Below are 14938 nucleotides of genomic sequence, written 5' to 3'. Positions count from 1 at the left end.
AATAACTTGCTTTCTATTCTGGTTTTGATGTTCTCATTTAGGAAACAGACAAATAATTAGACTTGAGAGATCACCAAAGAAATAATGTGCCCTTAGAATAAACATTAGAGACTATAAAGTTCTTTTCTTCCATTTTTGTGTCTGGTCCTCCTTTTCCTTCTTTTTTCTGTTTGTCACATATTTTCTGTTTGTTGCTCTTCTCTGTGCCATCTTCCCGTTATTTTTTCTCTATTGATGATTTGGACAGTGAGATTGTTCATATGTTTAAAGACCTTTCTTATTTTGTCACTTGAACCTGGCCCCACATTGTTTTTTACAACTTTCCCTTTCTTTGGTTTGGGTTTAGACCCAACTCCATCCTTTGCTTAGACAGTGGTTCTCAACCTGTGGGTCGCGACCCCTTTGGCGGTCGAACAACCCTTTCACAAAGGTCGCCTAAGACCATCCTGCATATCGGATATTTATATTACGATTCATAACAGTGGCAACATTACAGTTATGAAGTAGCAATGAAATAATTTTATGGTTGGGTCACAACATGAGGAACTGTATTTAAAGGGCCAGAAGGTTGAGAACCACTGGCCTAGGAAGTTTCGAAGCTTTTCTGTTAAGGGAGAGAACCTTGCTGTGGTGTTGGCTGTGTATTGTTGGATACATATATTGGTATCCATTGAAACTGTCAGATCTCAAAGGCTTCCTAAACACTCAGGTTCAATTTCTCTCCCCAAACCATTTGAAACTAGCATGACTATTTCTCTATGAGGTGGTAGAATTACTTAGATGTATAAGTTACATTTTATTAGTCATTGTTAAAAGCATTTTATTGCCATTTTCACTATTACAGTTGCCCTTTTTTAAAAAAATTAATCTAATTGTTAAAGTCACCACTTTGAATTGGTTCTTTATGCCTTAGTGCACGGAGAACAGTAATGTTTACTATTAGAACCCTCAAATACTTTAAAGTGATATATGACATTCTTTTGAAGTGATGGAGGCCTGAGCCAATCACAAGACGACAGCATTGTGGGAACAAGACACTGTAGACACAGTCTGGCTATAATGCCCATTCCTGGAACACTGTCATCTAGCAGCCCGGATCTTCTTCAGCCTACTACCAGCATGTTGGATTTTTCCAATCCTTCAGGTGATTTTGTGTGTGATTTTTTTTACAGCAATATTGTACCAAATGGACAAATAGATGGTTAGGCCTTGTGCAACAAACGCTAGGTTTACTTGCAGATTTCTTTTCCTACCTCTAGATTATGACTTAATTCAAAAAGCTAAAGAGAAGAGTTTGTCTTTTTGTCTAAGCTGAAGTGATACTTCTTCTACAACTTTTTCTTCTTCCTCAATACTGAACTCAGATGTTAACTCATTGGGGAAGCCCAGGTCCATTTGTAATAGTTAGTCCCGCCTTTTCCAGAAATCTCTAGCACGAAAATTTTTGTTGTCTCTCAATTGCTTGTCATAAGAATTTATTTCCATATCTGTATGTTTGTGTGTTCCAGAGTAGTACTTCTTATTCTGCATTCACAAAATATTTTCACATTATCAAAGCACAAATTAAATACAGTATTCATCCATTCATATCTCAGAGATATTGCAAGTTTGATTTCAGACCACCACAATAAAGCGAATATTACAGTAAAGGGAGTCATAATCTTTTTGTTATTGGAAGATCTTGCCTTCAGTTTGTAAAAACCCAGCATCTGTGAAGCTCATTAAAGTGAAGTGCAATAAAATGAGGTCTGCCTGTATTTTCATAAGACAAGTTTTTAGGGACATATAATTTATAGATTGAATGATCCTATGGCTGTATTTTTGCCACCAAAATATGTCGAAGTAGGAATAAGACGATGAAGGGTGGGTTGTAGGGAAAGGAGAGAGAAGAGAGGGACGTTGGGGATTTGGCTGGGGGGGACGGGGTGGAAGAGATTGGAATTTTAAAATTTAAAAACTACAAGCCTCGTGGGGCTAAAATTCAGAATTCCTAAGAGGGGTTGCTACTAAATTTTATTTCAAATTGATTGCATACTTTTCTCATTGAAAACATAGTGAAAGGATTGAAGATGCTTTTAAAAAATCTATTTAGAAAAGATCTGTCTGCAAAACTTAGTCTGCAGCAATATAAATGACCACATATAAAATAGGTATTTAACTTAAAAATTATATATATATATATTTTTAATATATTTTATTGATTTTTCACAGAGAAGAAGGGAGAGAGACAGAGAGTCAGAAACATCGATGCGAGAGAAACATCGATCAGCTGCCTCCTGCACATCTCCCACCGGGGATGTGCCCGCAACCCAGGTACATGCCCCCGACCGGAATCGAACCTGGGACCCTTCAGTCCGCAGGCCGACGCTCTATCCACTGAGCCAAACCGGTTTCGGCAAAAAATTATATTTTTAAATTCCAAAATGTGCAGCTGTATGAAAGGCTTTTTATGGTGCTATTTATATTTATGTTGAATAAAATGTTCATTATCAATTAATTTTAAATTCAGCTCCTTGAATTATATACGATAGCACTGAATTTTATGTATTGCAGTACATATATGACATCAGCCTAATTTAATTAACTTGATCTATCTATCTCAGCCATGTTTATGCTGCATGTTTAAAGTTACTAGAAAGTGGGTAAAAAGCTACAGACCTGTTGAATAGTTTGCTTTTGATTGATGACCTTTTTATGGTTCTGCTTTGTTTTTGCTGCCTACAGCTGTTGCTTTTTACTGTAAGTATTTTGAAGATTCTATGCTTTTTATTGCTTATGTTTATATGTAGTATTTTATTTTTAAAAATCAAATGTGAAAGAACTGAATGAAGCAGAAAGAACTTTTCCATCCACGTATAAGATTGCCACTGTAAACTGGCATGTATTCTTTTTTAATTTTATTTATTTATTTTTTGCACGTGAATTTTTTCTTTATTTCAAGAAAAGCGATTTTCAATATAATAATGTTACATGCAGTAAACCTTATATTTCAAGAAAAATGATCTTAAATATAATGTTACATGCAATAAACCTTAATATTTCAAGAAAAATGATCTTAAATATACTGTTATATGCAGTAAACATTAATTACTCAAGAAAAATGATCTTATATATAATACAATAAACATTAATACTTCAATAATAAAAAAATTTAAGTATAATAATATTACCAAAACTGTACTAACATAGTATGATATCACAAAAGTTGTAGGAAATATTAAAAATCTGCAAGTAACAGGATTACTTCTATTATATTCTAGAATATTTTTCCCCCTCTTGCTCTATTTTTGTTCATTAGTTTATGTTGTTCATTATATTCCACAAATGAGTGAGATCGTATGATGTTTATCTTTCTCCAACTTGCTTATTTCACTTAGCATGATGCTTTTAAAGTCCATTTTGTTAGATATGACTATTGCTACTCCAGTTATTTTTCTTTTCCATTTGCATGGAGAATTTTTTTCCATCCCTTCACTTTCATCCTGTGTGTGTCTTTTGTTTTGAGGTGAGTCTCTTGTAGACAGCATATAGTTGGGTCATGTTTTTGTATCCATTCAGCTACCCTACACCTTTTGATTGGAGCATTTAATCCATTTACATTTAGGGTTATTGAGAGGTACTTATAGCCATTTTAATTCTGTATGGCTAGGTTTCTCTCTCTGTTTCTTCTTCTCAGCAATCCCTTACAGCAATCCTTTTAGCATTTCTTGTAATGCTGGCTTGGTGGTGATGAATTCCTTTCCCTTTTTTTGTCTAAGAAACTCTTTATTTGAATGTCTATTTTGAATGATAACCTTGCTGGATATAGTAATCTTGGTCTCAGATCCTTGCTTTCCATTACCTTGAGTACTTCATGCCATCCCCTTCTGGTCTGTAGAGTTTCTGATGAGAAAACAGGTGTCAGCCTTATGGGAACTCCTTTGTAGGTACCCATTTTCTTTTCTCTTGGTGCCTTTGAGATTCTCTCTTTGTCTTAATTTTTTGGCATTTTAATTATGATGTGTCTGGGTGTGGGTCTGTTTGTGTTCTTCTTGTTTGGGGTTCTCTGTGCCTCCTGAATTTGTGTGACTTTTTCCTTTACCAGGTTAGGGAAGTTTTCTACCATTATTTCTTCAAACACCTTCTCTATTCCTTTCTCCCTTTCTGCCTCTTCTGGCACACCTACTCTTCTAATATTGTTACGTTTCACATTGTCCCACAGCTCCCTTAAGCTGTCCTTCTGACTTTTAATTTATCTTTTTTTTTAATTCTCTAGTTGAGTGCTATTTTCAACTCTGTCTTCTAATTTACTGATTTGATCCTCAGATTCCCCTAATTTGCTGTGTATTCCTTCCAACATGTTCTTTATTTGTGTTATGTCATTCTTTATCTCAGACTGTTCTTTTTTCATAGTTACTATATCTTTTTTCATACTGTTGAGCATTTTTAACATCATTACTCTGAACTCTGTTTCAGATAAATTTCTTATCTCTGCTTCATTTATCTCTTCTTCTGGAGAATTCACTAGTTCTTTGATTTGGGGGTTGTTTCTTTGTTTCCTCATTTTGTTGTCTGTTTGGATTTGTGACTATGTTTTAGGTAGATCCTCTATACTTCTCAATCTCTAGTGCAGGACAATGTTTAAGGCTGTTTCTGACTAATTGGATCAGGCAAAGACTCAAAGCCTCCAGAGACTGGCTCTGCCTACAGACTGATAGGATTCTGACTTGAATTGTCCTTCTCCCCCACTTTATCTCCCCCCCCCCCCACCTCCCAAATAATGCTCAGGTGTGGTGAGAGTTTTTTTCGAGAGGGTGGGGCAGTTGCTTCTGTCAGGAGGCTAATTGTTACTTTTAATCTCTTAAGTGGCCTCAAGGCAAGATGTTTTCCTATAGGGTGTGTTGACTGTCTTCCCCCCAGGCAAGGCAGATGTCTATGTGGGAAAGATGCCCTCAGCTGTGTGAGGGAATGACTCAGCCCAGGAAAAGTGGGGTGTCTGCCTTCTTAGCTCTATCCCCCAAGTCCCCGGTCTTGAGTTCTGCTCCCACAGCTCCAGTCCACTTCACCCTCCCTCTGCCAGAGCACAAGGTGGGTGGCTCCATAGGGAATTTTTGTGCATTTGCCCTTCAAGAGGGTGCCTGAACTTTCAGCTGCCACTCACTGGCAGACAGTATCCCACCGCTTTTCACAGCCAGATGTTATGTGGGTACCCTCCTCAGTTTGGTGCTCTCTGCTGGGGAGCCCAGTTTTTGGATTAGATCCCAGATATCTCAGCAGTCCCCCCCCCCCCCCCCCCCCCCGCAGCTGAGACATCTCTCTGGGACTTCAGTTGCTGTCTGTGAGTGCCCAGCCAGCCCATTCACGTCTCCGCCCCTCCTATCATTCTCTATTGGGTCTCCACCTTTGGTCCTTGGGTATCAGGGTTCTTTCCTGTGAGTTTTCCATTGATTTTTCAGGAAGGCTTTCTGTATTTCAGTTGTAATTCCAGCTTGTTCCTGGGAGCATTTCTGTGCAGCATCCTCCTCCTCTGCCTCCATTTTTAATCTATCTCAGCAGTTTTGAGGAATGCTGGTCATGCACTTTGAAGAAAGTCCTGGAGAATACACTTGGTGGCCGCTCAGGCACCAGTGCCTTTAGAATGATAGAGCTGCGTCACCACATCAGGAATGTTCCTCATCTCCTCAACTCGAGGGCACAGCCATAGTTCCACATGGAGAAGAAGAGCTAGGCTGCAGGTTTGATCAGGGGCCCAGGGCACCTACAAGAGGCAGCTGATTGTTGTTTCTTTCTCACACTGATGTTTCTCTTTCTCTCTCTCCCTGCCCCCACTCTGGCATGTTCTTTTAGTCACTTCCTTTAACCATATATGTTTTTATATTCATAGCATTAGAGTATACATGCTATTCTAAATCGTAAAGTGTTTTCTTTAGTTTCTGGAATTTTTGATCTAATACAAGATGAGGCCTAAAATTATTCAGAGTGTGGCTAAAAGGATTTTGAAACTTCAGAATTTTTTTTCTGAGTTTGTGTATGGAACTTTTGCTTCTTTTTCATTTAATAGCACAGACCTTTTTTAAAAATTTCTTTAATATTTATTAAACTTTAAAATCCTTTCTACATTGCAAATCTATTATTTTAACGGATTTTTGTTTATAAATGAACATATAATTAGTTTTTTAAAAATCAAACTGTAGAGAAAGGATGGAATATAAATGTCTTCACTCCCCAGAATTAGCAGTTCTTCATTTACTTGCATATCCTTCCTGAGATTTCAGTGCATATAAAATGTGTGTATCATTTCTTTCACCCCAAATGATATGCTGCACTATCATTTAGCCCATTTCACTTAGCAATATAACTTGAATACTTTTCTGTGTCAGAATGCAGAAAACAGCTAATAGTATTCCATTTAACCAGTCTTTTAGTGGACATTTAATTTAGAGTGTCGCCTTAATCTCAGTGTTTATATATCTTTACATGTTTTATATTTGCATTATTATTATATTTTGAATTTTGTTTAAAAAAATCTTGTGGAGATTTGTTTTTTGTTTCTTGGCTTGCAAACTTAATATTTACTATCTGGCTCTTTTATACAAATTTGCCACTCCTTGATCATTGATACCTTTGTACCACTGCTTTGTGTTTTCTTTGTGACACTCTTCACTATATGGCATGTCTTTCTTACTTAATGGTCTTGAACCACCACTTCCTCTCTTGAATACAAGCAAATCCCTGAGAGAAGAGGCTTTGTCCTTCTCATTTATTGCTGTGTCTTTATCACCTGAACATTTTTGGCACATACTAGAAACTCCATAAATGTTAATTCAGCAATAACCATTTAAAGCAGAAGGAAGAGGGAGTCTTTTTATTTTTATGATCATCTTAAATACAGAAAAAGTTCTCTGATTTTAATGTAACCTCGGTGTCAGTATATGCATTCTTTATATATCTCATTTTCTTTTATTTTACTTAGGCAAGATTATAGTTAGCACTCTACAGATTTTGCCTGGGGGTTAAAAGTCCAGATATCTGAGAATCCTTTTCTAAAATTTATTTACCTATCAGGATTTTATGAATGAATTGGGAATTATATGACTAATAAATGCTGTACTTCTCAATGATTCTTTTAAAATGTCTATTTCGCACTTACAGAATTATATTTTTAAGTGTAGTCTAGCTCCAGACCTAAATTTGAACTGATTAACTCATTTTTGGTTGATTCAACTTGATTCTATCCTCATATTTACCATTCATATAATCAGTTAATATTTGAAGGTCTGCCACGTTCCAAGTATTATGTTTGGCATGTATGATTTTCTCCCAGTAATAAACATGTTTGTAAAGAATATATATGTATTATACATGTAGCAACACTAAAATAGAAAAAGATTTACATTGACGCTGATATTAGTGCAGAGAATTCTTCTATCTCTGACATTTTTTCCAAGTTGGTATTTTTATTGGCAAATTCATCAGGGTTTGTCTTAATCCTTTGAATAATCCCATTTTTGGGGTCTATTCTGGAGGTGCCCATTTATGATGCCCAAATCCCTCATACATGACTGTACAACAGTTGGTTGCATGGGGGTTGGCGTGGGGGGGGGGGGGTGGCTTTAACGAGTATGACTTTTTTACACTGTTTAGCAAGATACACAACTCTCTTTCCTTCCCAGATGTGGTTATAGTATGTTCACAACAAGAGAAGAGAAAATGAAATGTGTGCATGTCATTAGGGGTTTGGATAATTAAAATATATAAAAATGACATTAAAATGTTTATAAATAAATAAAAAGAATTATGGCTTCCAAATTGTATGTATAGTATGTCCCTTATTTTTATCTTTATGTTTTTCTGTGAACATGTATTAGTATTTTGTCACCTGAAAAGATAGATACGTTTATTAATCAAATGCAGCAGTGATTTCTGTTCATCTGAAATAGAAATGTATATTTCACTGTTGAGAAGGATCTTTGTGTTCCAGATTGCTTTTTGAACAGGTAAAAGTAATATTCCTGAAAATAACAGGGCATATTTTTTAATTTATATAGATATTCCTGATCAAGTTATAAGAGTTTTTAAAGCAGATCAACAAAGTTGCTACATTATCATCAGTAAAGACTCTACAGCTAAAGAAGTTGTTTGTCATGCTGTTCATGAATTTGGTTTGACTGGTGCATCTGACACATATTCTCTCTGTGAAGTTTCTGTTACTCCTGAGGGTGTCATAAAACAGAGAAGACTCCCGGACCAATTTTCCAAATTAGCTGATAGAATTCAGCTCAATGGAAGGTGAATGTGCTTATTATTAGTGAATGTAACTTATTTCTAGATGTGTTTTTGAAGATTCCATGTTAAAACAGATATTTTAAATAGAAACATCATGTCTTAGGGCCACTGAGTTCTCTCTAAAATTGAAGTAGGATTTCTTATATTTGGCCCCAGCTTTTCTTATCTCCATAATTTTAGAAATGTATTCAAAATGGCTATCCAAACATGGAAAAAGTAAAGGGAAGACAGTTAAATATTTTAGCTCTTTTTCTAAAATAAAGTTTTAGAAACACTGAAGTAGTTCACTCTCCATTTTATACAGAGAAGGAAACTAAATAATACATATCTTTACATGTATCTGATTTATTAATTTATTAATTTGTTTTCAATGTGACCATACATACTTTGGGCAAAAGAAGCCATAATTTTCACAATTTATTTTCTAAGTAGTTATCCTTTTATGAATATGTGGGAATTTAAAAAAAAAATTTAATGTTTTGACAATAAAGAGGGAAAGTACTCTTTAAGTATAAAATAAATTATAAAAAAACAATTTTTTCCTTTTAGGTATTATTTAAAAAATAACATGGAAACAGAGACCTTATGTTCAGATGAAGATGCTCAAGAACTAGTTAAGGAAAGCCAGCTATCCATGCTGCAGCTCAGTACCGTGGAGCTGGCCACTCAGCTGTCAATGAGGGACTTTGATTTGTTTCGTAATATTGAGCCTACCGAATACATTGATGACCTTTTTAAGTTAAATTCCAAAACAGGAAATACTCACTTGAAAGAGTTTGAGAACATTGTAAACCAAGAGACATTCTGGGTTGCCTCAGAGGTCTTAACCGAATCGAATCAGCTTAAACGAATGAAGATTATTAAGCATTTTATTAAAATTGCACTTCATTGTCGAGAATGTAAGAACTTCAATTCCATGTTTGCAATAATAAGGTAAGTTTGTACAAATATGTGTACAATTTTGTCATACTATTAGACATGAAGCTGGTTTTCTGCTTAGGTATTAATGGCTAGGAAAGAAAAAGTTTAATAAATAGGTTTTTACTAAAAGTATTGTAAAGACTAATATATATCTTCCACTCTTGGGATACTGGCTTTTTGTCTTTGTTTCTCCCATCTTTCTGTTACTTAAACATTTTTGGGGTGGAGGTGGGCTGTGTGGATGATTGCTTCCCATTTTTCTTCCTTTTTCTCCCTTTGCATATGTGCTGCCCAACATTTGGTCTTTTTATCATCAGACTTCTATACTGTGCATCTTGCAGTACCTGCCTCACTGTGATCACAGCATTGTATTGATGCTCTAACCCAGTGATTTTCAACCTTTTTCATCTCATGGTACACATAAACTAATTGCTAAAATTCTGTGGCACACCAGAAATAATTTTTTTTTTTTTTTGCCGATCTGGCAAAAAAAAAAAAAAAAATAGGTATAATTTTGATGCATTCACATGGATGGCTATTGTAATGTTGGCTGTTGTCATTTTTTAATTTGATAATATGAGGGGAAAGAAGTTTGTGCCTCTGACTAAACAATCAGGTATTGCATGTTTTAAAAATTGTGGCACACCAACTGAAAATCGCTGGTCTAGCTAAACATTGTCAATTTTGTCATTTCAAAAAAAACAGTTCTTAGTTTCATTGATCTTTTTTATCATTTTTCTGGCCTCTATTTTATTTTTTTCTATTCTATGTTTATTTCCTTTTTTATCCTAACTTTGGGATAAGTTTCTTCTTTTTACAGTACTTTGATGCGTAAAGTTATTAGTAGGTAGTTTATTTAAGATCTTTGTGTTTTTTTTGTAATATGGATGTTTGTCACTATAAACTTCTGTTTTGGAACTGTTTTTGCAGCATCCCATAGCTTTTGTTATGTTGTATATCTATTTTCCTTTGTTTAGAGATTTTTTAAAATTTTCCTTTTGTTTTCTTCTTCGGCACATTGGTGGTTCAGGGGTGTGTTAATTTCTACTTATTTGTAGATTTTCCAGTTGTCCTCTTGTTAATGCCTAGTTTCACACCATTGTGGCTTGGAAAGATACTAAGTATGATTTCAGTCTTAACTTTATTAAGCTTTCTTTTGTGGCTTATCTTCAGATCTATCCTAGAGAATGTTCTGTGCATGCTTGAGAAGAATATGTATTCTACTGATGTTGGATGGAGTGTAATGGATATAGGGTCAATGTTTCCTTACTAGTTTTCTGTCTATATGACCTATTCATTGCTGAAAGTGGGATATTAAAGTCCCCCACTATTATTGTATTGTTGTCTATTTCTTCCTTCAGATCTGTTAGTATTTGCTGAATATATTTTGGCACTCCAGTGTTGAATGCTCATATATTTACAATTATTGTGTCTTCATGCAGAGTTCACCCTTTTATCATTATGTAATGTAAATGGCCGTTTGTCTCTTGTTATCGTTTTTGGCTTAAAGTCTATTTTGTCTGACATAAATATAGCTAGCCCAGCTCTCTTTTGGTTTCTACTTATGTGGAATATATTTTTCCATCCCCTTCACTTTGAGCCTCTGTGTGTCCTTTAAGTTGAAGTGACTTTTTTGTAAGCAACATATAGTTGGATCTTGTTTTTTTTATCCATCCAACCATTCTGTGCCTTTTCATTGGAAAATTCAGTCCATTTACATTTAGTGTAATTGTTGACATGTAAGTACTTACTACTTCCATTTTATATCTCATTTATTTATTTTATGGCTGTTTTGTAATTCTTTTGTTCCTTCTCAACTCTTTTGCTGTGTTTTGTTGTAAATTGATGATTTTTTGTTGTGGTGTTCTTGGGACACATCATAGAAGGCAGGGTTCTTTTTTTTTTTTTTAATATGTTTTTATTGATTTTAGAGAAAGAGGAAGGGGGGAGATAGAACCATCGACGTGAGGGAGAAACATCTATCAGTTGCCTCCCGAACACACCCTGACTGGGGATCCTGGGGATCATACTGGTGACCTTTTGGTGCACAAGGCGATGCTCAACCAACTGTGCCACACCGGCCAGGGGCCCGAAGGCAGGGTTTTTTGGTAAAGACAATAATGCTGGTAAAACTAGAAAGCAGCAGGAAAAGAAGACAACCAAATATGAGATGGATTGGCTCCATAAAAGAAGCCATACGCATGAGAATACATACAGGAGTTGAACAGGGCTGTTGAGGACAGGATATTGTAGACATCACTCATTCATAGATACCCACAGGAGTCAGAGTGGACTTAATGACACGTAACATACACATGCTCTGATTCCCTTTTCTTTATCGTTTGTGAGTCTACTATAGGTTTTTGCTTTGTGGTTGCCATGAAACTTGCATAAAACAATTTATAACAGTATTTAATGCTAATTACTTCAATCACATATAAAACTCTACCCTATAAAACTCTACCCTTTAACTTCCATTTTATGTTTTTAATGTCACATTTACCTTTTATATAGTAGCTATAGTTATTGATATCTTGTCCTTTAACTTTCATACTCTAGTTGAGTGGTTAACACACCTCAAATTACAGTACTGAGATTTTGCAGAATTTTATTACCTTTGTCAAAGTGTTGTATATTTTCATGTGGTTTCACGTTACTACTAGTTTTCATTTCAATTTGAAGATCCCTTTTCAGCATTTCTTGTAAGGCAATTCTAGTGCTGATGAATTCTCAGCTTTTGTTTTTCTGGAAAGTGCTTTATTTCTCTAGTATAGTTTTGCCAGATTATTCTTGGTTGGTAGTTTTCGGGTTTTTTTTTCAGCACTTCAAATGTATTGTCCCATTCTCTCCTGGCCTATATGATTTCTGCTAAGAATTCTGCTAATAGTCTAATGGGGGTTCCTTTATAGGTTACCATTCGTTTTCTCTTACTGCCTTTAGCATTCTCTCTCTTTCTTTGATTTTTGGCAGTTTTATTATAATGTGTTTTGAAGGAAGTTGTTTTGGATTGAAATAATGGAGTGATCTCGCTTCCTGAACTTGGATATTCAGATCTCTTCTCTGGTTTGGAAAGTTTTCTGCCATATTTCTTTAAATAGACTTTTTTTTTTTTTTTATAGATGTTTTATTTTAGAATAGTTCCATATTACAGAAAACTGTGAAGATAATATGCATGTACACCATACCCAATTTCCCTTATTAATAATATCTTACTTGGGTATGGGGAAAATGTAACGTGAAGTCAATCATCAGTGAAACAGTTAGAGTGAAACCTCATTTCTCTAGTATAACTAATATCCACCAGTGCTGTTCTATACCAAGTTGTTAAATTAAAACTGTACCAGTTGTGGCATAAAACTTCACATCTTGAGCTGACAATCCTGTCAATAGTTTAACAATATTCCATAGTCTAGCATGTAAAAAGGAAATCAAATTCATTATGATACTGTCGAGTAAGACTCCCTCCACGTTCTGCGTGGAGTAGCGTTTGGTATCTGAAAGAGGAGCCACACGAAAAATGAGAGAAAAACACAGGTGATAATTTTGCAATATTGGGGAACAGGCTGCAAGTCCCGAAGGACTTCCTCTGTGTTTAGGCCTCATTAAGCTTTTATTGATCTGGGATGCACCCATACCATAGCCCTTAGGCAGGTGACCCCCTAGTAACAAGCAGACTAGCCCTTCAGCAAGGATTTACATAATAATAAATGGGGGAGCAGTTTCAGCTACCACTGTCTGGACAAACAGAGGTGGCGCCTACCTCTGACCTTTGCTAGGGCTTCAAAGGCACCCAGCCTTCGGGGGGTTCTCTGTCAATGCTTATCAGATAGTGAAGGCAATAAGCAGTTTCCCACATCTCCCAATTATTTTTCCTTAAAAAAACAGAAATAAACATATAAGAACAAAAAATGTTTAGGTCCCAAAATCAATGTCCAACCATTTTGAGTCCAAGTTTCAATATCCGACAGTTCATGTGTACATGCCAGCAATGAAATGCTGGTTCTGGATGGTGGACAAATGCAGTTCCGGTACTCTCTGGTTTGGTCCTGGGCACCCTGCAGCGCCGCACAGCTGCTGACTGCTAGCATGGCAAGGCGTCTTCACCATCTCCATCTCTGAACTGTCTCTCCTGTCTTTGTGGCTGAGGCAATCTGGTCTGTTTCTCTCCGGGATCTCTTGTTGCAGGAATCCACATGGTCTTGGAGTTGTTCTCTGAAACTATACAAACATATACTCGACCAAAGGTTAATAAAGGAAATTTTACTTGGGGAATCTTTTTATATTTGCCCAAATGATTTTCCTTTGGCTTATTATGACACCACATATGTTTTTCATGGGTGTCTTGCTGTTATCAGTACAAAATGAAAAAAAAATTTTTTTCTAGATGTAATTTAGTTACAGGATATTTTTCCTTACATGGTATTCTTCCACAATCCCCCTTCTTTAATTTAATTAGGAGGCTTATGGAAATTTTTATAATGCACTCTAGATAACTTTAAATTTTTATTTTTTTGCACAAAAATATGACTTCTTTAGGTTCATTGCATGTTAAGCAATTTTACCAAGAAATGAAAATTTTGGTTAATACTATATGAATAATTACTTATTTCAAGTTAGCCAAATTTAATTAATTTGAAAACTTGACAACTATTTTTCTGTCAAATTTAATATTCTAACAATGATCTTAATTTACACTGTAAATATTATTTGAAAGGATCACTTTCCGTCCTTGAGGAGGCCCCAGCATTCCTGTTGTTAGGCTAGATTTAAATTTGTAGTCTGTTAAACTAAGCCTTCGTTTTTCTGGATACCATTTTCAGCTGGACCAAGTCTCCTCTATTATTTGGTTCCTGATCTGGGCTGGGCATGGGAAGCAAGAAGCAGCCATGGGGACAGGAGACCTTCCTCAGAAGGGGCGAGTGTTCAAGCCCCTGCACCATCGGGGGGGTGAGGATCTATGACCCACCTCTGTTGAACCCCAAGTTTTCCCCTACTGGCCCCCGGCTGTGCCTGTCTTAGTTCACCCCACCCTGTGGGGTCTTACCCGTCTCTGACTATTAACCATCTCTGGGCCAAGTAGAGTGATGTGAAGTTCAGTTCTGTCTCCTTGTTAACCTATGTCCCTCTGGCCTCCATGCCCAGCAACTGCCTTTAGATCCCCTCCCCTGCTGGCGGGGCCCTGGCATTGATCATAGGGAACCCAGGTTTCTTCTCCAGAGAGGGCCCAGCTTACGCCATTGGGCCAGAGACAGATCCATGGTACCAGCTTTTCATGATCCCAGCTTGAACGGAGAGCTCAGGTAACAGCTGTAGACAATTGGAATCCTCTTGGCAAAAAAATCAAGATAGGTCAATACGGAATGCTTAAGTGCCTTCCCCAGGAGGCCCTTCACAGTGGAAAGGAATAAGTCCCTTCATGTCAAAGAATTAATTTGTAAGTTTGTTTGGGATAAATGCACAATATACTGTTGTAAAGCACCAAAAATTATTAATGAAACTTGTAGAATAATACCATGTAGCAATATTCTTTGTACTAGGTCATGACAACTTAATTTTCTAAACTGGCTGTCTCAAGGTTTGGAATGAGGAACCTAGTTTTAAAAAAATAAGGAAGAAATTTAAAGAAGCAGAAATAGTATGCTATCTAAATTACAGTTTTGGATGACCACATTATCTAGAGTCCTTGGTGACCTAGGTTAAACTTAGGCATGTTTTCTAAATTACAGTTTTGGGTCTAGAACCCTTGAGTGAC

At 36.1% G+C, this 14938-nt stretch overlaps 1 protein-coding gene across 19 annotated transcripts in view; it reads left to right on the top strand.

Moving 5' to 3' along the window:
* RAPGEF6 (Rap guanine nucleotide exchange factor 6) overlaps positions 1 to 14938 on the top strand; it is a 205622-nt gene that overhangs the window by 144923 nt on the left and 45761 nt on the right. For all 19 annotated transcript variants that reach the window (XM_059698295.1, XM_059698292.1, XM_059698290.1 and 16 more), the window contains 3 exons: positions 987 to 1144; positions 8028 to 8268; positions 8815 to 9198. In XM_059698295.1, coding sequence (XP_059554278.1) covers positions 987 to 1144; positions 8028 to 8268; positions 8815 to 9198 — 783 coding nt within the window. The remainder of the gene's footprint in view (positions 1 to 986; positions 1145 to 8027; positions 8269 to 8814; positions 9199 to 14938) is intronic.

This window comes from Myotis daubentonii, chromosome 5 (genome assembly GCF_963259705.1).
Source record: "Myotis daubentonii chromosome 5, mMyoDau2.1, whole genome shotgun sequence".
Taxonomy (NCBI): Eukaryota; Metazoa; Chordata; class Mammalia; order Chiroptera; family Vespertilionidae; genus Myotis; species Myotis daubentonii.
Note: the sequence above shows the minus strand (reverse complement) of the source record. Positions and strands in the feature narration are given on the sequence as shown.